The sequence below is a fragment of the Pochonia chlamydosporia genome, chromosome 6 (assembly GCF_001653235.2).
Source record: "Pochonia chlamydosporia 170 chromosome 6, whole genome shotgun sequence".
Taxonomy (NCBI): domain Eukaryota; kingdom Fungi; phylum Ascomycota; class Sordariomycetes; order Hypocreales; family Clavicipitaceae; genus Pochonia; species Pochonia chlamydosporia.
Window position 1 is genome coordinate 1,958,850 of NC_035795.1, and position 22,232 is coordinate 1,981,081.

Below are 22,232 nucleotides of genomic sequence, written 5' to 3' on the forward strand. Positions count from 1 at the left end.
TATGCTCAATATCATTATCAAGTTGGTCAAACTGAAAAAGCACTCTTCTCCATTACCAGCTCAACACCTCCCCCAACTTACACTATTTGATCCCCTTCAAAACATCACTCGGAATAATCTTCTCCTTATACCCATTCACCGCAATCGAAGTCATCGCCCTCGCAACCTCATCCACACCAATGCCCGAATACAACTTCCCAACCATGCGCTCCACCATTCCTGCGCCCACATCATGAATCCCACTCGGTCGGGGACAATAGACCTCAAAACAATCCGGATGCGTGTCCTGTATATCAAATAAGCCCTTTTCAGCTTGGCCCTACATAACCATTAGCTTGCCCCGTGCCAGAGATGCCACCATTGCTGGAATGCCAACCTTTATCTTTCGCGAATCATTCAAAAACAACAGCCGCTTCTCCTGATCCCATTCCGTCATCATGCCACTGCAAAACACGAATCGAAACTTTTTTCCCTCTTTCAACTTTGGAGCGACTTGTTCTGCGAGAGCTTTGGCAGCGGCGTGGGTGGACGTCACGTTGGCGAGCTTGCAGGCCTCTACGGAGGGAAACTTTTGAACCATGCCGCCGATGCACCTGCGAGGGTTAGACTTTGTCTTTGCTGGTATGGAGGGGTAGTCGTACCATAGACATGCTTCTGCATCGGAGACCTGGTCTAGTAGGGATGCAGGGTACGAGGTGAAGTCGTCGTGTGATGACTGTGACTTTGGCGTTGGTGGCGACGTCGTCGGGGAGTTGCTTCCGGGAGAGGGCGTAGATGTGCGTGATGTTGGGGGTGGATATGCATTGTTTGAGGACTTGGTGGCCTACGAGGCCTGTTGCGCCGGTTACGATGACTTTCATTTTGTGTTGGTGTGATGGTGGAAGTAGGAAGGGGATGAGGATGAGATTAGGTACGGTGAGGTTGAGGCTAAATCCGGCGGGGTTGGGGAGCTTCTTGATGTTACAATTGCGATTCGATTGCGACTGCGGTGACAGCTTGGAAGTGTCGTGTTGTGAATATGTAAACGGGATAACTACAAAGTCTCGGAAGAGCTTTAATTTTTTTTGATTCCGATTCCGTACTGAACACCTGATCGTGGAGTTTGAGTGAAACTCCGCTGGATAAAATGTGAGGCGGAATTGCGAGTGGGCAGGCAACATACATCTTGGGCTACGATTAATTCAATTTCACACCTTGCGTTTGAGTGCTGTTTTGCATTGTTGGTGTCATATATTGAAGATTTCTACTCAGACTGTTAAATACGGATTATTAGGCACATGGCACCGAGACTTGGCATCATCTTACTGTACTAACACATATGCGGAATTGGTCAAAAGCCCGTCTAAGCCACCAAGTTCGCGGTGCATTGCGTGAATTCGACTCAACATGATCTAAGCACTGAATTATTTATGGACTCTCAACTAGACGAATTATTCACAAATCCAGTGTAGCGGCGGACTTGTCAGGCACTAAACAGCTGGATGTAAACCTGCGGAAGCTCGTGCAGTCCACAATTGTGATTAGATGTCCATACTAGATTCCAGAACTTCCTAAAAAGAGTGTAGTAGAAGTCAAGGACTTAGCCCTCGTACGCAGTTCTGCACCATGAGATGTGTCTTGAGCGAACCATGTTGCTGCCAGGAGTGGGTGGGCTCGAAGCTTGAACATATCGCTTGCAGGTCCAACAACATCATTCTCAATGGTTTCGTGCAGATAACAGTACCTAAAAAACTGCTTGGCTCGACTCACCGAGAACGCAAGATCTGGACCAAAATTAAATCATTGGGCAGTAGATTTTGCACATGATGCTAAAATTGTGACAGAATTGACTCACATGCTAAATGATGGTCAAGATAGCTCGAAGTGCGTATATATACTCCAATCAGGCCAAGCCATCCCGAAATTTGGGCAAACCGACTGAAATAGCGGCTTGCTGTTTATGACGAGTTGTATCCAGTGTTACACGGTAACACAAAGCTACGCAACACGGCAGTTAGTTGTCTCTTACCCGTCTTGGGAGACAACAGGTCAGTCTGATTTCACGTACCAAACCGTGCGCTGCGTCGTGTTCCACGACAGACGAGTCTATTATAAGAAGAGCTTCCATACATGGACGTCCAATGCATTCTAGATTCGTAGTCTGCTGCGAACTACATTGTGGCGTGGTGATGTGCAACTTTAATCGACAGTTCTACCATACTGCTGAGACGGGAAGTGGCGAGAGCTATGTTGGGGAATTTTGACAGGTTGGTATAAGATACCAAGAGGTAATAAGTTAATTCCGCTAATAATTAATCCATCTTCACACAATTAACTGTTTTCATTAGGACCGTCATCAGTAGCCAAGACAAGGCGACATCGGCCAGTCCATGAGTAGGTCATGCACCAGAGCCGTCAAATATGCACAACTACAACCAATGCAGAGAAAATGACAAGACCTTCAATATTTCATGCAACCAAGGCTTAACGCGTGACAACTGCCATCAAGATGCAAAGACTGGTCGTACGGGTCTCAGCTCATCAGAACGAGAGAAAAACCATTTAAATATGTAGAAACATGTATAAATATGTCATCTTCTCCCTGTAAAGAGTTGAATTCCCTACAAGATCGCAATACAACTTGAAACACCTCCCAATCGCGATGCTCCCCCAATTCCTCCTTGCCATCGCGGCATTTACCTCTGGTGTACGTCCCCAATCCCCAATCCTTACCAAACTAACCATCACCAGAATGCCGCACTCACAACCAGAGCCGGAGAACTAACGGCCCCCATCGAAGGCTACGGCGTCTTCATGCCCCAGTGGGAAGTCTAAGTCACCCCCAACGGCCCCTCCACCATCCTTAGCGGAACAGTCCAGCAAGTCCACGCCCAGCTCGTCAAACTGAACCCAAACTGGGACAAAGACTTCCAGTTCAAAACCACAAGTGACGAGACGCCAACCAAAAGGGCCGACTTTGGAGATGCCAACCCGAACTGTTTTGGCCCCTGGGGCGCCGCGAACCTGAGACGCATCCGCGAGGGCATCGACTACTTGCGCTTCATAAGTGGGACACCTAATGGCGAGGCTGGGCCAGGGAAATGCGGCAGGGTAAGCTGTTCGTATAAGGCGGCGATTTGGTGGTGCAATGATGTAAGTACCGTTGCAGCTGTTCCATTTTCATACCGTTACTAAGCGCGATAGAACCCATGGCCGATTCAACTTGGTGCATTCGGGGATATTGCTGACGGGGCTCAGTATATAGCTGATCGATGCTAGAGGCGTCAGGGCTTTTCGACCATTACGCAGGGACATGTGTTTCGCAGGGATAAATGGAATGTACTAGTGCGAGAAGATGGATATAGGTGCTGAGGCGGCTTTTATGTCGATGTGTAGGGTTGGCTCTCGGTGCTGGTTTTCCTGTTGGCAGGTTTTCCCACGCCTTTACGTGAATGCGGAGAGTTAGACATCAATAATTGACTCTTATGTTCGTGGAGCGTGTTCATCTTGAGGTGACGAGTCTGGTCTGTGTAGCGGTATGAGGAACTGTCTTTCCATTCATCATAGCAAGCTTCCACTTTATTCTGCTGTGTAGAAGCTGATGACGCAGCTAACAAGAGGCGTTTCGATGAAATAGTTCGCAGTTGTCTTGTAAAGCTCCCTTGTCAATCCGGGCCAGAGGCATGACGGCGTTACATATAGGTCGATGCCACGACACTGTGAGTGAACGGGATGAGACTGGCTGCGGTTCGACTCGTCGCTATTGTTGTGCTCTCTGTAAAATTGTCAAAATGCCTTATCCCTTGATTTTTCCATAACTTCCGTCCTTAATATACAGTCCACAATATACAACTCATCATCCCATCCAGCCATCGCAGCCAGCTCACGCACTCAAAACCTCACAGTCATCAACCCAACACTCACTCTCAACACTGCACACTCTCATCATGCGCAACACAAACGGCAGTCGCATAATCCCCATCATGGCTAATCGACACCAAAGCACTCACATCTCCCCCCTCCCCTCCCCTTATCCTCGCAACCGGCGGCCCACTCCCCAGCGTCTCCCGCCTCCCCCCCCTCCTCTCAATAATAACATCATGAAAAGTAAGCCTCCGATTTGAATGCGCCTTGATAGCCGCCTCCTTCGCCGCAAACCTACACATGTCAGTCCCGCCCTCACACTCAGACAGATAAAAAACATACCGCCCGGCCATAAACGCAGCCGTCTTCCATAGCGGAGAAGCCTTCACGTCCCCGTGCGTTAAGCACCTCACGTCTCCGTCCGTCAAGACCTTTGGATTTAGTCGTTCATCGTGGCGGGATACCTCTTCTGGCGCGAGGATGCGGTTGACGAAGCGTGTGCGTCGGGGACTGTTGAGGATGGTGTAGATGCGTGAGATTTGGCATATGTCTGTGCCGATGTTGATGGGGAAGGGGAAGGGACGGAGGTTGCGGGCCATGGCTGGGCTATAACATGATGGAGCGGTTTATATTGTGCTCTGAATGTGATGGTGGTTGAGTTTGGGTTGAAGTGTGGCAGGGATGAATTGATGTCGAGAGCGGGTCTGGCGCTTATCGATACTGACGAAGCTCCAAGTGGCTCCGACTGTGCAGTGTCAAGTGGTGCAGTGCAGCGAACGACGTCATGGAGCCAAGATTCAGTGGAGAGCTCTCAACTTAGCTGCATGCTAAGGACAGGGATAATCACTGGTTTTACTTTACGGAGGAAATGCTCCCAGTTCATGTACATTACATACTCTGCAATCGATCCATGCATTCAGTATTAAGGTATGTGCTATACGACCCAAACTTGGCAAAAGGCAAAAAGCAAAAAGCCGAATCCAAACGCCTCCATCAACATTCACATCTCCAACTCATGTTTGCATCCAGAAACAAATCAATCAACATGACAACCTGACTCATCCATCATAACGTTAGATCATGCACACAATTCCACCATAATCACAGTATATTCCTCCCGTTATCACTTTGTGGTATATAACGTCGGCGATGGCTGTAGACGCCGCTTGTTGTATTTTGCCTCTTACTCATTGAGAAGAGGAGCCCGCTCGGCATCCGCAGGCGGCGCCGAACGACGCCAGAAGTGGTCTCTGCCCGTCCAAGCGGGCACCGCAATCGTCACAGTAGAAATGAACAGGAGCGCCATGATGATGAAGGCAAAGATCCACTGCAGAGCAATGACCTGGCGCTCAAACTGGGCGACTCCAATGGCCGCAGCCAGGATGCTGAGCCAAAAGCCCATGGTGTAGTCCTGTCATCCTGTCAGTGTCTCATACAAAACAGTAGATTGGGCTTTCGACCGGTGAATAACAGAGTGTAAAAAACAAACCTTGAAAGTGACAATAAAAAACATGCCATACGCCAAAATGGACCAAATAAAGATATTTCCAAAGATCCTAGCCACCAGATTATGCGGATGGTACACCATAAATGCACCATTCCAATAAATGGCCACAAACGTCCAGGCCAACGGTCCCGACGCAACCGGCGCATGAATGAAACGCGGGGACGTATTATGGCGGAAATACAACACCGACAAGTTGAAAAAGTTGAGGACGAGAATAATCTCGGCCCAGATAAAGTGCGAGCGCACAAAGAGCATGACAAAGGCAAAGTGGAAGAGGTTGTTGAGGATGAAGTGGCTGCCGACGCTGGCGGCCCAGTTGACGGTCTCGGGGACGCGGGAGAAGAGGTGGGTGATGTAGCCGAACTGCATGATGAAGAGGACGACCCAGTAGACATCGCCGAGGATGGGGTTCATGGTGAAGGCGGTGCGGTAGAGGTTGTTCTGGTCCCAGATGCGGCGGCGGATGGTGTGGCCGTCCTTGGGCTCGTTGACGACATAGTAGACGGAGACGACGACGGAGAGGAGCCAGGATATGAGGGTGAGGAGTTTGTAGGTGAGGATGGAGCCGGAGGAGTGAGACTCGCGGTGGCTAAAGGGGTTCCCTGGGGATGTTAGTTGAATTTGGATGGGAAGTTGATGGTTGTGGTTGAGTTGTAGATGGGAAGGTTGATGGTTGAAGGTGAAATGGGATGAACGTACAGGCATTCCAGTTTGCCATTGTGACGATGGCGTTGAGCGACGCAGCTCAGTGTTGAGAGAAAATGATTTAAAAAATAAAATAAAAATAAAAAGTTAGTCCACCAAGAGCACCGGAATACAATTCGTGTCCAACTAGCAATATCACATTCAATGTCCGTCTAATAGCTCGTGGGATGCAAAGACAGCAGAAGCAGTTAAGAGAGCAAAGGAGAGAGTGTGTAAACTCACACAAGAGCGGGCAGCAAAAGCTATTTATTCAAGGCAAGAAACACATGCCTTGCAAGTAAGTGAACCAGACATGTACAAGGAAAGACAAGGCAGGGAAATGGAAAAGCGGGGTGAACATTCGTCCTGGTACTGCAGCTGCACCAACGTAGATACTTGCACACATCCATACATATGTACATCCACACATACAACAAGAGACATGGAACACCACAGCATGAGAGGCTGCAAACAAGAAACACCAGGCTTGACTTGAGAGTCATCCATCTCTGGCCGCCAGAAACCGACAGCACAGAAAAGCGTTCGCCTCATGACGACGCTTGTTTCGGCCCCGCAGCCGCATGGCCAGCCACATCGCGATTCTCCCCCCAACTCTGTTCCTCTCCCACACAGAAAACCACACAAACACCACCAGCACCTCACACCAACAAGGATAGCCGCAGGACCAGGTGACCATCCCAAACAATCTCAGCAAGTCAATCAGTCCAATGCGTCGAAGCGCCCGCGCCACCCACCAGCACGGCATCACACCACCAGACGAGACAAGAGTTAAGAACCACACCATCATCAGTTCTGCGGGTCACTTCGGTCATGAGAATCCCCCATGTCTCACTCAGAGTGTGAATCTAACCCCGTCGTAAAACTATCACGCAACAATAATAAATCTCGTAAATAGCCCAGTGCAGGAGAAGCATTTAAAATGGGATCAAAAGACGATGAAGTTTGTGCGTAATTTCCACCTTCCCAAACGCAAAACATGCATCGACGCATCTCTACGTCACCACTTTCTCTTCACCAACCAGACTTACATTCCAGCGCCCACCAAAGACTGCTCAAGTGGACATGGACTCTCAAAACGGGTACACAAGCCGTTGGAGCCGTTGGCAGCAAATTGTAACGTCGACACGCGGGCTTGAAATCCTGCGGTGACTTGTGACTACTCTCTTCTCACTTCATGTATGCCCACTCAGACCTAGCTACATAGAGTCAAGCTGCGTAGCTGCATCCCATCTCACTCTCCCAGCCTGCAGCTCTATCCCGACAATCTGGATAAAATTAATACCCAGCATTCAGCTGAGCCCATAATCTCACACTATCCCTTTCGAAGCTTGATTCGATCCAATTTAACTCCCATCTTCACCCGCAAGTCAATAACCCGGAAACACATAAGCTAAGCACCCGATTGCCAATTCAACTCAGCTCCCATCACCCACATCACCCACCAAGTTATTTCAATGGCGCAGAAATACCGGCCCAAGCCTACAGCTGTCTATGGCTTCATTTCTCCAACTTTCGACACTCAAGTGCTCCCTCAAGATGTCCTCCACAACCCCAGACACCATACACCATACACCAGACCAGACAACACCACCTCGTATGCATCACCTTCATGTCTCACTCAACAACCCTCACCGAACCATATCACCACGTAAATAATTCCCTTCCATCCACCACACAGCACCCATCTTCTTACCTGCAGAAGTGCCTGCAGCCACCAGACATTGTCCACCTACCTAGGTATCTACCCGTTCCCACGCACCGGGCGGATGCCACCCTCAACAGTAGAAAAGGGTGTTGCCCATTTTCCATGTTGGACCCTGATCGAACACTATCCTCGCTACATCACCCATATCTAGCACAACCAAACAATAGAGAAGAGTCTTGTCTTGATTAATATCAATTCTATTCTTGCCAATAAAACCAACAACATTTCCATCTTAGGGTATCAGTGTATGCATGTATGTAGACCTCTCTTACACCACACATCAAAGCGTGCCATACGCCGCGCCGAATGCCACTTCCAAAACCACAGTACGCAACTTATAAGACAAAGAAAATAAAAATATAAACAATCAATCAATAAATCATGCCTTGGCAGCATGCTTCAGAATCCTCAAACTTCATCCACTAACTTAACTTCACCACACATCCCCTCATGAATCCGTCACCAGCTGCTCTCCCTGGTCCAGCAGCTCTGTCACCCTCCGCAAATCAGTAATCAAGCTGCGGCCCAGACCGACAAGCAACAGCTTCTCTGCATTGGCAGGCAGGCCGAGGTATGTAGGTGGCTCGCGTTCAGGCAGCTTGTGAATCCACCCCATAAAGTCCTGTAGGCTGGTTCCAGAAGGCACAAGAAGCCCGCCGTCGGGTCCGTCCACCAGTTTGTGATCAACGTCGTATGCATCAGGCGTAAGGAATGTAGTAACCAGCTGTCCAAGCAGCTTGAAGTCGCCTTCATCATCAATCTTGCCACCATACGTCTCAGTGACCAAGTACCGAATCATCTCCCATGGAATATTTTGCGGAGCAATATTCGTTCGGTTGCCCGCCACGCCATCGAGCCAGGTATCAACAATAAACGCCGAGCATTCATACTGCAAACAAATTAGTTAAATGAATCAAATCGATCGTGCGGGTGCTCATGAGCTACTTACATCGCTATCGTTGAACTCCCAGAAACCCTTCCAACCAAGGTCTGGGGCATATCGGAGCCGTTCTTGAGCAACGGCGTGCAAGAACGAGATGAGCAGGTACAGTCTCGTTCTCTCCACAGGGCTCTTGGTTGATCGGGTAGACAGCGAAGACATCGAGTCCTTCATGTTGGCCCGTACACCTGCAGGTTGTTCGTACATCAACACCCGGGAAGCCCGCAAGAGATTGACGGGAATCTTGGGGCTAGACTCCATGGACAAGAATAGTCTAAAGTCCTTTTGGGGATTAAGCGCCTCCATGCGCTTCTCAAGACTCTGCAGCCACGTGGGCGCCAAATGGACATTCTTGACCAGAACCCAAGATCCGTTCTGAGCGGCATTGCTAATGGCCTTGTCAGCGCTGGCGAGACCTTCGTTGGATCCCATCGCAATGTTGGTGCACTTGACATTCATCCTCTCCACTAGGTTGTCCACCTTGTAACTAGCATCGAAACCAGGGCTAGATACCAAAGCAATTGGGAGGGTAGCCGACACTTGAGTAACCGTGTCCTTGAGGTCTTCGACAAAGTCAAAGATCTCACTGCCAAACACTTGGCCGACGAATCGTTCTGCCGCAGGCACAAACCGGTCCATTCGGAACAGCTTGACAAGGAGCAGAGACAATAATGATTGATCGACCGGGCTGGTCTTGTCATCCCAAATTTGGGGTACAACATCTTCTGCAAGCTCTTCGGCGAAGAACTTATCCCATTCGGTAGCCGGGACGCCATCAATCTTCTCCTTCAAGACGCCGAGTTTCTTGGCTTCGATGAAGGCTTCGTCCTTCAACTCTGGAGTAGAGGAAAGGTCTTTGCCTTCGATACGCTTGTCGAGGACAATGTCAATGAGTGATTTGTCCATCTTGTAAGGGGATGCCTGGGCGAGAAGCATGCCAAGCGTGATCCGGTCCTTCTGAAGCAGACCGAGGGCTGTCCGCCTAAAGGTATTGACGAAAAGATCCTTGACAATAATGTCACGACGCGCGTTATGATCCGTCTCGTTGGCAAGGCTCTTGTTACCATGGAGTACCAGCTGGAATATATCCAAAAAGTACTGTAGAGAGAACTGGTAAAAGTGATTGAGGAAGTGTAGTTGATCAAGCACAGCAAATACGGCACTGCACGAGCTGGCAATGACGCCGTACTGCTGCGTAATTTCCTCCACCTCGGCCATGACGCCTTCAGTGTTGCTCATCTTGGCAGAAATCTCCGCTGCCTCTGTCTTGAGTCTCTCCAGTGTCTCTATCACGTTGTCGTCATCGAGAATATTACCGCGAGACTCGTTGAGAGCTTGCAAAAGCTGCTTCTCAAGCTGGCGGAGATGAACCTTGAACTCGCCCTGAAGCTTGATGAGATTGGTACGTCGCTCATCAACGTCGGGTCGCTCTGACTTGAGCACATCGTTAAGAGATTGAGTTTGCAGAGAGCTCTTGGTGACCGTAAAGTTGACAAAGGTAGTTCGACTGCAGATATCCGGAGCAAACTGCGCCGAAGGATCACGAATGGACAAGTATATCTTGAACGCGGGCGAGAAATCAATCTCTTGCTTACCAAGCTGGATAAGAACACGTCCACCAGTCCGTTGGTACTCCTTGTTCAAGACATGGTTGAGGATAGGATCCAAGTGCTCGGCGTCCTGGATAAGAATTGGGTTACCGAAACGCAGCGAGCTTTCAAGTTGCTTCGTAAATGTATCATCCAAGAAGCTAGTGACCGTGAGCTTTCTGTCCTTGCACTCCCTCTGCAGGAATTCCGTGACTCTTCCAGATGGGTCAATGATGAGAGGATAGCGATTGAAGCGCTTGAGAATGATTGCGTTCTCGGTACAGAGATCATCCACTGGCAACATGTTCTCCTGCCATCCCAGCCGCTCGTCTGCGCTTGAAAGGTACTCGGTAACTGGGTTGGGGGACTTGTACTGGATTCCGGACAGGTGAAGCTGGTGGCACCAATCATCCATCATGGACTTTCGGAAAGTCTGGTCGTACAAACCACTGTATGCCAAGAAGGCAGCGGCCGTAAGCACATCACCAACGAGGGTACTGATTTGTGTCTCGAAAGACTTGCTTCCTTCTTCCCAACGAGTTCTCTCGGATGACAAGCTGTCCAGGAGTCGCACACTTCTGTCCACCTTGAATTGGACCTTGGACATTTCGGACTTGATAGCCTGTGTCTCGCTAATAAGGGCAGCATATTCGGTCTTGTAGGTATTGATGCTGGACTCGAGTTCGGCAATGTTGTTTTCGACAGCCTTTGCTTCAGCTCTCGTTTGAAGGGCTTGCTCTTCAAGCTGGGTAACTTCCTCCTTCAAGGGCCCTACGCGATCCAAAATATCCGAGTAGTTGACTTGAGCTGCGACCCATTGTACGAGGGGACCGCAAGCCTTGGAAGCGCGATTGACCTTCTCAAAAGTAAATTCGGGGTTGGAGAGGAAATCGTTTCGCATCTTGTTTCGCAATGCCCTCGTCATCTGCTTGCCGTTATCGAACATGATGATACTGGCAATGAAGTCATCTCTGCGCACAACCGCCTGCACCGCCTTCCAATCATTGATCTTGTGGCCAAGCAAGGTGCAAACGGCGTCGAGGGCCAGCCTGACACCGGATGGAGGGTTGCCCATAGATCGGACTTCGGTCAAATGCTGTCTCTTGATGTTGCTGACACTGGCCTTGGCCTCTTCCACAGCAGGTTCTGCCTTTGCAAGATCCTCCAATACGACCTTCTTTCTCTTTGCCACCTCTGCATCTTGCTTCTCCAGTGCCGCCTGAATCTCCAATGATGTGTTCTTCCTCTGTTCCGCCTCTCTCTGATCTGCCACCATGCGCTGCAGCTTCTCGTTCGCCTCTGCATCCTTCTGTTCAAGTTGCGTCTTCTTCTCCGCTAGGCTCACTCGCAGATCTCGCACCTTGTCCACAGTGTCCCTGAGTTTCTCAAGACCAACGTTCAAATGACGCTGCTGCTCTTCCAAATCTTCACGCTTCTCATTGTATAACTTGACATACTGGCCAACAAAGTCCAGGAAATGGCGAGGCGTGAGGAAAGTGACCTTCTTCTGCTGCTTGTACAGCTTCTCGTTGTATCGTTGAAGCGAATAGTGGATATATACCATCGAATTGACGACAGTCTCGCGGTGAGACGGTGGTAAGTTGAGACCACGGTAGGCAACGGGAATGGTGTCAGGGGCCTGGAATGTACTACGATCGAGATCAATAGAATGCGTGAGCTCGTGACCGACCTGGAAAAGAGCCTGATCTGACCAGTCTCCAAACCAGTTAAGTACACATCTGTTGAACAGGGCGGGACTGGTGGCAGCCTTGGAGGACAAGCCATCCTCTGGTGGGTTCATTGTAAAGACAACGTGAAGGTTATTGACAATCTGTTGAGTAAACCACTTGTAGAGTTCCTCGGGGGAATCCAGGTGCAAGTTCTGGCGCTGGGCGCCTTCCTTGCAAGCAGTCATGAGGGCGGCATATTCGTCACCTTCAAATAAACCAGGCACTTCTGCGTTGGCTAGGAGTGTGTTCATGCGCTCCAAGAAACCAGAGTCGAGAACGTTCGACTCATCCATGATGAAGCAAATCTTTTCACCCTTACAGCCACATCGCCGCAGTACGTCCCGGAGATCCTCGTCAAAGTCTTCACCAGAGTACTTGCCATGAACCTTGATCTGGAAGACTTTGAGGCCATTCATCCAAGCCACAAATCGTGACAAAGTAGTTTTGCCACTACCACTGACACCGATGAGGATCAAATGGCCCTGTGGTTGTCTGAAGACACGGTCAATACGCAACACATGCTCCAAAACATCGTTGAACAAGATGAGTGGCACGTCGACTTCTTCTTCGCAAAAGGTCTTGAGTCTGGCTTTGACGAAGTCTCGAAGCTCTTCACGGTCGACGGGTACGTAATTCTTGGAAAGCCAGTTGGAGAAGAGGATGGGTCCACCAAGAGCCTTCTCCTCGTCAATATTGGGGAAGTGTTCCAAAGCAATGCGACGAACAGCTTCATCAGTCCACTTGCGTTCATCTTCTGCAACGAGACGGTCCTGGAAGAGTCGAAGAGCTTCATGGGCCCATATGCGAATCAGGCCTTCAATTGACAAGCTCTCCAATGGCTTGATTGCCTCGTACACACCACGAACCCAGCGAGTAAGCTCTCGAGGACTGTAAACATAATGAGGCTGGATTTTAGGAGTAAACCGCTGTTGGGATTCGAGGTAGAATCGGACCATTGCGTGAGTGAGTGCTTCGGCGTACCCACGGAGAGCGGGAATGATCTTGAGGACGGCGGAGTTGAATGTGCCATAAATCTGGTTGAGGGACAGCTCTCCGGGATAGTCCACCATGATGAGGGGTGCATGCCGAAGGAATCGAGCGCCCAGAGGAGTACGGCCGGCATCTGTGGGAGGGTTACAGGCGCCAACAAATTGGATACGGTCCAGCGTAACCCATGACTTGTCTGAGGTGCGCCAGAATCCATTATGCTCAACAAGTTGTCGGAGGAACGAGATTGCTCTTTGAGTGCCGTAATTATCAGGGGCAGGCAAGTTGATTTCGTCGCAAAAGACAACGAGCCATCGTCCAATTTGCGTGGGAGATAGCATTACTCCGTTGAGAGTCTTCTTGTATTCACAGTATTGCTCAAAGGTCTTAATGAGAAGATCTGGAGTCGTGGCGCTTGAGAAATTGAGGCCAACAACCTCCATATTCGGCAGCTTCCTGAGAGCACTGAAGAGAGTCATTGTTTTACCGGAACCAGGAGGACCGCAAAGTAAGAGGGGTTTGTGCTCAGCCAGCCAGGAGTAGAGTACATCCTCGTGGCGGACTGTATCCAGAGTTGGAATAACAACATCAGTCTGGATGATCGAGTGCGTATTGACTTCAATGGTTGGTACTTGGTTTTGCCAAGAGGTCCATTCCGCTCTCGGCAGGCTAACATCGAAGTCGATCAATGAGCTGTTGCCATCTAGCGGTGGCGACCCGAAGCTTGCAAACGCACAGAGGTCGTCACCGAAAGCTTTTCGATCCGACAGAGGACAGTCACCGGTCAGGGCCCAGACCAGGGCGAGAAGCAACTTCTTGGGGATGAAAGCCTCGATTTGTTCAGCATCCAGTGGGAAGTCTGTATGCTGGCCGTTGTACTCAATCACATCCCTGACAGCTTTGTTGAGTAGCGAGAACAGTGTGTTGAGAACACGAGCCACGGTGAATTCCATGATGTGGTTGTACTTTGCGGCTCGTTCAAGGGCTTCATGAATAAAGTTATCGGATGTCATGTACACCTTGAGCAAGTCGGCAACTTCACTTTGAACAGCAAGCATCTTGGCGGGGTTCTGCCCAGTTGCAACACTGTCCTCGTCCAGGTCTTCGAATGGTACGCTTCGAAGACTTTCCAGATAGTTCGTGACCATCATGTCTGGAGAGACGGTATCCTCGCTGAACCAAACCATACCGCATCGACTGACAGTAGCGAGTGTAGCATACTTCAATGTCTCGACTTCGAACATGATTCGGACATTGGGTGGCAGGTTCAGACGCTCACCATTGGGCAGTGTAAGAAGCTTGTTATCGTCGAGCACACTGTTCAAATTCTCCACCCACTCAGGATCAACGTCACCATCAAAGACGATCCAGTGACGCTTGGAATCTTCGCCACGGAGGTTGTCGACAATCTTGCGGAGGATGCTGGTAAAAAGACCATCTGTCCATTCACGTGTGGTGGCATCCAAATTACCGTACAGGGCCTCTTTGGACATGACCTTGGAGTCAATGACGTGTGAGACGCCCTCAATTCCTTCAACCTTTTGGAGAGCATCGAGCAGGAGTCTCCAAGCAGTAGACTTGCCAGTACCTGAATTACCAACCATCATGACACCGTGATGGATCTTCTGAATTTGATATAGCTGCAACACCTTGGTCATCCACAAATCAGTCACGACAAGGTGACGCTCTGCGGCCAGAGTTCGGATAGCTTCCTCCAATTCATGCAGATTGGCGGGAACGTACTCGATGCCCGGGAAACAATCCTTTTCAATCGCTGTTAGGATGTCGACATCGGATTTAATCAGCTTAGGAGCAATAGTCTCTCGAATACTCTGGACAATAATCTCAGGCTCGACGACGACATCGGAGCCAAGGTTGCCATCAGTCAAGCGAGCCCGTTTGAGACCACCAGAGCTAACCAAGACACTCTTCAACGCACGCAAACCAAAGTCGTAGTGTGCCTGCTTAGAGAGCCTCCCCGAGCATTGGTCGAAGAAGGGCACAGTCTGCTTGGACAACTGCTTCGCCTGGTTGAAACCTTGTGAGTAAAGCATAACTTCCGCGATCAACTCCTTGTCTGGTTTGGACATAGCCACACTGCGGAACAACTTCTTCAAATTGTCGGGCAAGTTGGACCGGCCAGCGTAGCCTGGATTCATGGTGATAAAGATGCCAGTGTTTTCATTGACGCTCAGCTGGCGGCCGACCAATTCAATCTGCGACTTGCTGTCTTCAGCGCCTTGCTTCAATCCAAGTTGAATGTTCTGGATCTGCTGCGATACGGCAGAGAGGATTCTCTCTTCCAGACGATTGAACTCGTCGAAACAACCCCACGCTCCCACTTGGCAAATACCCAAGAAAATGCGGCCCATTGCTTGGAAGTCGAAAGTGTCATCACAGCAGAAGACTAGGGTGAACCTGCCAAGTTGAAGACCAAGGGCCTTTACAGATTCAGTTTTGCCTGTTCCGGCAGGACCGTATGGTGAACCACCAAGGCGCTGGCACAAGGCTTGTGTCAGAGTGAGGAAACATCGGTCAGTAAGTGGTGTTCGAACAAGACGATCAGGGACACCAAGGTATTCAAAACCGTAGTTGAGCCTGGCGTTGGCCATCATGACGTAAAGGCGGTCTAGGAAGTTGCCGTTAGGAGTATAAACATATCTCATTTGCAGTTGCCAGAGATAGTGACTGGGAGAGTCCGCATTGTTCTTGATGAGCTTCTCAATAACATCGCGCTGGTGGACACATTCGGTGATCATCTGCTCACACTTCTTTCGCAAGATGACCTCCAAGTCACCCAGCACGGTCTCGGCAAGCACTCGTAGCACCTGAACTTCTCTCTCAAACAAGGTCTGCAATGTTCGTCCGCCGTCAGCCAGGGACTTGTCCACTGCAGTTGTCCATGCAACTTGCGTAGCAAGAACAACTATTTGGCTAGGGAACGCGTCCATAAAAGCATTCAGAGCGGCGCCGTCAATGGTTTCAGACTCGAAGATCGGTGTGTACTGGTCCACGGCTTCGGCGAGCAACTCGGCGAGAGTTGACTTCATGCCTCCTTCAAGAAGAGCCAGCCAGTCATTGATGCGAGGTGTCTTTGCCAGTGAAATTTCCTTTTTGAGGTAGACAGTTTCGCCTTCTTTGGAAGTGAAGGCAGAAATTATAGTCTCATCGTCGCCCATCTTGAGACCAGACAGACCAGCAAACATCTTTTTGAAGTGCTTAGCAATGCGTAGCGTGTCATTGCTGTTACCAATCATTTCAAGGAGGTCCTCGTCACCGACGAAGTAGAATCTGGGGAATGACACTCGTTCCTTTTCCAAATATTCACCCAAAGCCTTCTGGATCTTATTCAGCATTTCTGCTAGTCTCTCCAGGGACTTCTGGGCATTGGGAATGTTAAGGACGTCCAAGACATACGGGGTCTTGTTGGCCTTTTTCATGACGGCCAAGAATTCGCTGTTGATGTTCTGAAAACGGCCAGACTCGATGGGGAGAAGATGTTTGATATCCGCGTTGCCAGTGAAAACACCTTCGAGATACACCCACTGGCGCTGAACATCGATCCACACGTCAAAGAGCACATGTACTCGGTTTAGTTTGTCTTCCCAGGAAACGGCTTCCTCTTCAAACTCCTTGTAGTAGGGCGAATGCTTCATAGCTTGCAGCGAGTTCAAGTTTTCGCTGCACTTGGCAAAGAGGTCGTCCCAACCGCGAATCAAACGGCATTTGTTCTGATAATTGACCATGTCCAGAGCATAGTTCTGCCAAGTTTCGCGAACTTGTTTTAAGAATTCCTCGAGTGCCATTTCTCCCTGTGCCTGGGCGATAATATCTTTGACAATGGCTTCGGTAGCCACAAGGTTGAGGTCCCAGACATCACCCAGTGTCATTGAGCTGGGAGAGAAACGCTTCTGAGGCTGAATTTGCTTGTAGATCTTGTGCCAGTGGCGCTCCCGAATGGCATCTGACTTGAGGTCTGACAAGATGGGGTTGACTTTCAGGAACCCACGAAGCACAGACTGAACATGCTCAAAGGCGGCATATTGTCTCATTCTACTGGGCATTTCCTTGGTGCTTTTGATAAGATCATCAACTTTGGAGCGAATCTTACGAGGCTGGACAGCAGTCCAGAGAATCTCTCGAGTCTCATTTAAGCTGGACCAAATCGTAGTCAAGTTGGACCAAACGGACTGGAAGTCGCGGACTTCCTCAAGCGTGGCGTCGAGTGAGCTGTCGCCGCTAACATGGATATCAAGCGCCTCCTTGGCTTTGACAACTTGCTGGAAGTCTTCCTGTAAACTGGCAATTCTGATTTCGAACGAACTTAGAGTGGCCGATGCCTCGTCAGGCTGTATAGTGCCGGAGACGGGCTTCTCCTCATTCCATTGAGCTATGATCTCGGCAATGCGTTCGTTGACCAACTTATCCTGAGCAACAATGTTGGCTCGCATGGCGTCGGATTGCTCCTCCATGATGCGCGACTTCTTCTCGAGGATCTCTTTAAGCGCCTCCCACTGGCTGTCAATCTGCTCAATGTGAAGCCAATCATTAGGGAAGTGGTATCGCTGTCGCACCAGAGTCGACTGCCCCTGGCGAAACATGTCAATCTCAGGTGCCCAGAGCTTAACATTGCGTTTGCAGCTCTGAACAGCTGTAATGAATTGGACGGCTTGGGCGGTGGATGACGTGTCAGAGCTCTGTCCTTCAAGTTGCTTGCGGGCCTTTTCGATATCGGCATTAACGTCTCGCATGCGGTTGCCAAGACGGCTGGCGAACTTGATCAAGATCTCATGCTGCCACTGGTCGTACTTGGCATTCACTTTTGTCTGCACCTGGTCGTAGTCGATGGTGATGTGGCCAAACGATCGACTAACTTCTTGCGTATCAAAGGTGGTGCGAACTTTGCGGATGTCTTGCAAGCACTCAAGCCAGCGAGGCAGGTGGTCGCCAAGACTATCGTACACCTGCTCTGACTGCAGGTCCCAGAGCGACTGAAATTGAAGCCACTTGTCGACATAGGCCCCAATCTCTCGAAGTTTGTTCTCGACGGAAATATAGACGCGATGAAGCATATCAGCACACTCGGTAGGCAGGTCGGTGAATCGAGCTTCGTCGGTGACGGTGGTGTTTAGGCTCATCTGATATCGTGCGGCCTTGATCTTTCGAAGGTTGCAAACGATGCCCAACCAGTCATGCAAGTGCAAGAACCAGCTCGCTCTCGCATACTCCAGCGGAGGATCGAGGTAAATGACTTGGTTTCGCATAGCCAACTCAAGCACCAGTCGCTTCATTGTTGGCCCATCTGCTTTATCCTCGTCTCCGCCAGTCTTCTTCCGCCGGCCATCGTCAGAGACCTCTTCCTCAAATGCAGCAATCCAAGAGGTAATAGCAGCGTGCAGGCGATCTAATAGAGTAGATTGTATCTTCTGATTCAAGTCTCGGACCCAAAAGTCCAAGTTGACATATTGCTCCAAGTTCAATTGATCGACAGCGGCCTGAATGGTGTTCAAACGAGACTGAAAGGCAGAACTGTCATATTCACAGGTGCTAATGTCCTTGAGCGATTGTTCGACGGTAGCATGGATATGACTGAGAGAGACCGCCTTGCTTTGGAGCACAGATACTGCGGCAGCAAAGCCTCGAATAAACATGCCGTGCTTGCTCTCATTGTTCTTGGAGAGAGCAAATTCAGTGCCTCCTGGAAGCATGGGACGAGGTTGCCGTTGGTCAGCGTAGAAGAGCTCGTGAGAGTTGATGAACGATTCCCAACGTAGAGGAACACCGTCGCCAATAAGTTTGTAAACGTCGTTGCGATAGCCATTGAGCAAGACCGACTCTTCACCCATGGTGGAAATTTGTCGCAAGGTCTGGGAAAGAGTTCTGACACTCTCCATCAGGCTAACAGCATAGGGGTACACCCTCTTTGCATCCTTTGATACAGTCGTCACTGCATGGGGAACAGAATAAGATTGCCAGGTCAAGTTCCTCGTTTCCTTGAACAGAGTGATGATTTGCGGGTCAAAATTTACGGCAAGTTCGAGGATGCCTCCGGCAGAACGGACTCGAGCAATGTCGAAGAGTTGGCCAGAAATGGAAATCTTGCGTCGGCCAACATCTGTCAGCCAGGCTTCGTAAATTCTCCCCGTGTCAAGCTTGTGTTTGAAAAGTTCGCTTTCTTCTTGCAGTTTGTGGCCCTCGGCGTGAAGTGTCCAGTCCGGACCCAAAACAGCCTCTACCTTTCTCATATAGCCATCCAACTGAAGTTCAATTTGCCGCGCCCAGATGATTGCTCCAGAGACTGGTGGCAGGTCACGGAGTTGAGCCATAGCGTGAGCCTCCGAGTGGCCATATTGTTGCTTGAATCGCTCGTGGAGGCCGTTGATGGCTTGTTTGACATGGTCCATGAGCTGGTTTTGATATTCTTGGATGGCACCACGAATCTTTGGACGAACAAAAAGGGCATTGAACTTGGAAAAGACGCGGAACATTTCGTTGGCAGTCTTTGCCGTTGCGAGTCGGTCTCGAAGTCTGGCGATGATGGAGTTTTCCACTCGCGTTGTGCGCTCATTGTACAGGTTCTCTGCTCGAACCCATCGTTCCTTGCCTTGCTCCGTAACATCCAACAAGTCGACGTTTTGCAACGCTTCCCAAGCTTGCTTCACTTCCTCCACGGCATCAACGTCGCCAATCTCTTCTACAACAACGCCATTTGTGCCCGTCGTCTCGGTCACGCCGGGGATTGTAGCCTTGGGGCCAAGAACGTTGACAATCGTTCGTTGAAGCTGCTCGTGATTGTCACGAAATGTGTCAACGTACTTAATTCGAGATTCGAGTTCCGAGTGCTTCTTGTTGATCTTGATGGGAATGAACTTTTCGTTACGACGACGGGTGACTTCACGAGCTACGTTTGTGAACTCCTTGACGTTCTCCTCCCAGGTGCGGAAAATGCCATCACAGGTGCGCATGAGCGCTTGAAATTGTTGGTAATCGAGATTCACCAGTTCGGTGCCAGGAAGAAGCCGATGAAGAACGTCGTCGAGGTCCGCAGAGATTGCTTCGACCAGCGGCAGAGCTCGGCGAATTGGATAGGGGCAAATCCTCAGCTTCTTATTCAGATGGCTGAAGATCTGGGAAACGGCTTCTTGGACTTTGGGCAATGAGGTAGCAGACAACAACTCATCCAAGGGGAAATCTCGCATAAGCTGGTTGTATTTTTGCACCTTATCCATTGCCTCCTTCAACCCCGTATCAGCAGTAAAGCTGACAGTGGCCTGAAATCGCTTGGCATGCTTGAGAATCTCAAGTGTCAGGAGAACACCTTCGCTCCGCAGCTGACCCTCGATGCCCTCCAAAGCTGACTCCATGGATAGCCAAAAGTTTACCTCCTGGCTGGCAGTGCTGAACTCCTGGTTGGCGTTTGAGGAAGGGTCCTTGGTCATCTTGGTAATGCCCTGAATGGATTTGATCCAAGTGTTCACGTTGGCCTGCAACCGGTTCAGAAACGAACTGTCCTGCAACAGATTTTGTGGAATCGCATCGATGGATGGTCGGCCGTGGCGGGCTTCAGCCTCGTCGAGAACATTTTGGACAATGGAGTGAAACGTCAGGGATATCTCGGGGATGTCGACGTTCTGTTGCAGATGGAGCAAACTCAATTCCAGGTCATTAAGTCTCTTCTTCGTAACCGGAATACCCGTCTTCGCATCGACATCGGAGCGACCTCTAGATCCGTTGGCCAGTTGCTGACTCTTTGTATTGGCATCGAAATAAGGAACCAAAGCATGGTGGACTTGAGAATGAAGAACCTCCCACGGGGAGAGTGAAGCGCCTTGCTCTCCCACAGCGGCATTAAGGGAGGCAGGACCAGGCAGATTAGTAATAAATATTTGAGATGTAAGGGGTCGGGTCGGATCGATAGGTTGTGGTGTCTTTAACAAAACGAGAGACGCAACGGTTGTGGCGGAGGAAGATATCTCGGTGGAAAGAGTGTAATAAAACGATGACGGGACTGTTCCGGCGGCGACGAAGAATCACCTCAGATTAGCAAACATCCTGCAATAACCTCACGCTGACCAAGAAGCCTGAACTCATCATAATCACTCACCAGCGGTATCTGTCCCGTTCTCGACAGCAGAAGAATGCGCAATATCCTTCTGGATATACAGCACATTCTGGGTATCATTCGCAAAACGTGTGCAGCGCGAAACAGTCTCGGAATACCGGCTCTTATGCAACAAATTCCCAGGCTGCTCGAGATCCTCCCGCGTAGCGCCGAGAGCTACCTGACAAACGGCAGCAAGATGCTCAACCACCCGTTCCGGCTCGATGGTTGGAAAAGCAGGAGCTGGCGCGCTTCCCCCGTTGGCCAAAACCGCAGGGTTCGGCACCGGAGGAGACGACACCTCCATAGCCGGCAAAATCAGTGTGTGCAGAAATAATCTTGTCGGTTACAAGCAACGAGTCATCTCCGGAAAATCAAGTGCTTTATCGGCTCACGTTGAGTCGGGAGAAGGATGGATAGCCGTCCGAAAGGTTGATGGGTGATGGCGACCAGAAATTAAGTTCGGATTTCAGGGGTGTGTGACGTGGGAGGTAGACCAGACTTATTTGATGGGGTACAACATCCGCACAGGGCAGGCAAATGATGTCTCGTGAGAACAAAGATCGGTTCGTAGGACCGTGTTTATGAGAGGTCGCGTGGTCGATATCGAGATGGTAGTCAAATCAAAGAAGACGGCTTGCAGATGTTTGATGTTGAGAATTGTCTGTTCGGGCAAGTCAACACTCTTCTGGCAAGGTTCAGGTACGGATGCTCCCTACTTGGTACGGAGTACGCAGCTCAGCGGCACAATTATGCAGTGGAGACCTGCACCAAACAGCCAGTGCCTCTTGGCTTGTCCCCAGGCAAATAGATTTCTGGAGTCAAGAGCACATGTGGGCAAACGCGACCCAAGGTGGGGTCTCCCAGTCGCGGGTGCGCGACTCCCTTTGCTGTCTGTTCTGGTCTAACCTTCCAATAAGACTTGCCTGGAAGACCATCTGGAGCCAGATTTGATCCACGCGTAATTCGGCACAATAGCAAGAGCACCACCCAAAGGACCATGGACAGTGGGGGCTTTGCTCATTTTCATCCGTTCTGATTGGCCCACATTCCTGCGGCTAGTCGCAATCTCTCTGCCTCCAGGGGCGTCAATACAGGGGACTTGGAGGGAACCACAGTGGCGGC

At 50.1% G+C, this 22,232-nt stretch overlaps 4 protein-coding genes across 4 annotated transcripts; all 4 read right to left on the reverse strand.

The window, feature by feature from the left end:
- Window positions 1–82: 82 nt before the first annotated feature.
- Window positions 83–860, reverse strand: VFPPC_08983 (male sterility protein domain-containing protein; the record flags this gene model as incomplete). The annotated part of the gene is made up of 3 exons (XM_022428636.1): window positions 83–319; window positions 377–593; window positions 649–860. The coding sequence occupies 3 exons, from the start codon at window positions 858–860 to the stop codon at window positions 83–85; spliced, it is 666 nt and encodes a 221-aa protein (XP_022284208.1).
- Window positions 861–3,905: 3,045 nt separating this feature from the next.
- VFPPC_08981 (holo-acyl-carrier-protein synthase) lies at window positions 3,906–4,442 on the reverse strand (the record flags this gene model as incomplete). The annotated part of the gene is made up of 2 exons (XM_022428635.1): window positions 3,906–4,137; window positions 4,189–4,442. The coding sequence occupies 2 exons, from the start codon at window positions 4,440–4,442 to the stop codon at window positions 3,906–3,908; spliced, it is 486 nt and encodes a 161-aa protein (XP_022284207.1).
- A 584-nt stretch (window positions 4,443–5,026) lies between these two features.
- On the reverse strand, window positions 5,027–6,068 carry VFPPC_08980 (ATP synthase F0; the record flags this gene model as incomplete). Its single annotated transcript, XM_018287590.1, has 3 exons — window positions 5,027–5,254; window positions 5,333–5,952; window positions 6,050–6,068. 3 exons carry the CDS (start codon window positions 6,066–6,068, stop codon window positions 5,027–5,029), a joined length of 867 nt encoding a protein of 288 aa, XP_018140651.1.
- A 2,140-nt stretch (window positions 6,069–8,208) lies between these two features.
- Window positions 8,209–21,414, reverse strand: VFPPC_08979 (dynein heavy chain; the record flags this gene model as incomplete). Its single annotated transcript, XM_022428634.1, has 4 exons — window positions 8,209–8,649; window positions 8,710–15,504; window positions 15,562–21,014; window positions 21,111–21,414. The coding sequence occupies 4 exons, from the start codon at window positions 21,412–21,414 to the stop codon at window positions 8,209–8,211; spliced, it is 12,993 nt and encodes a 4,330-aa protein (XP_022284206.1).
- Window positions 21,415–22,232: the final 818 nt, after the last annotated feature.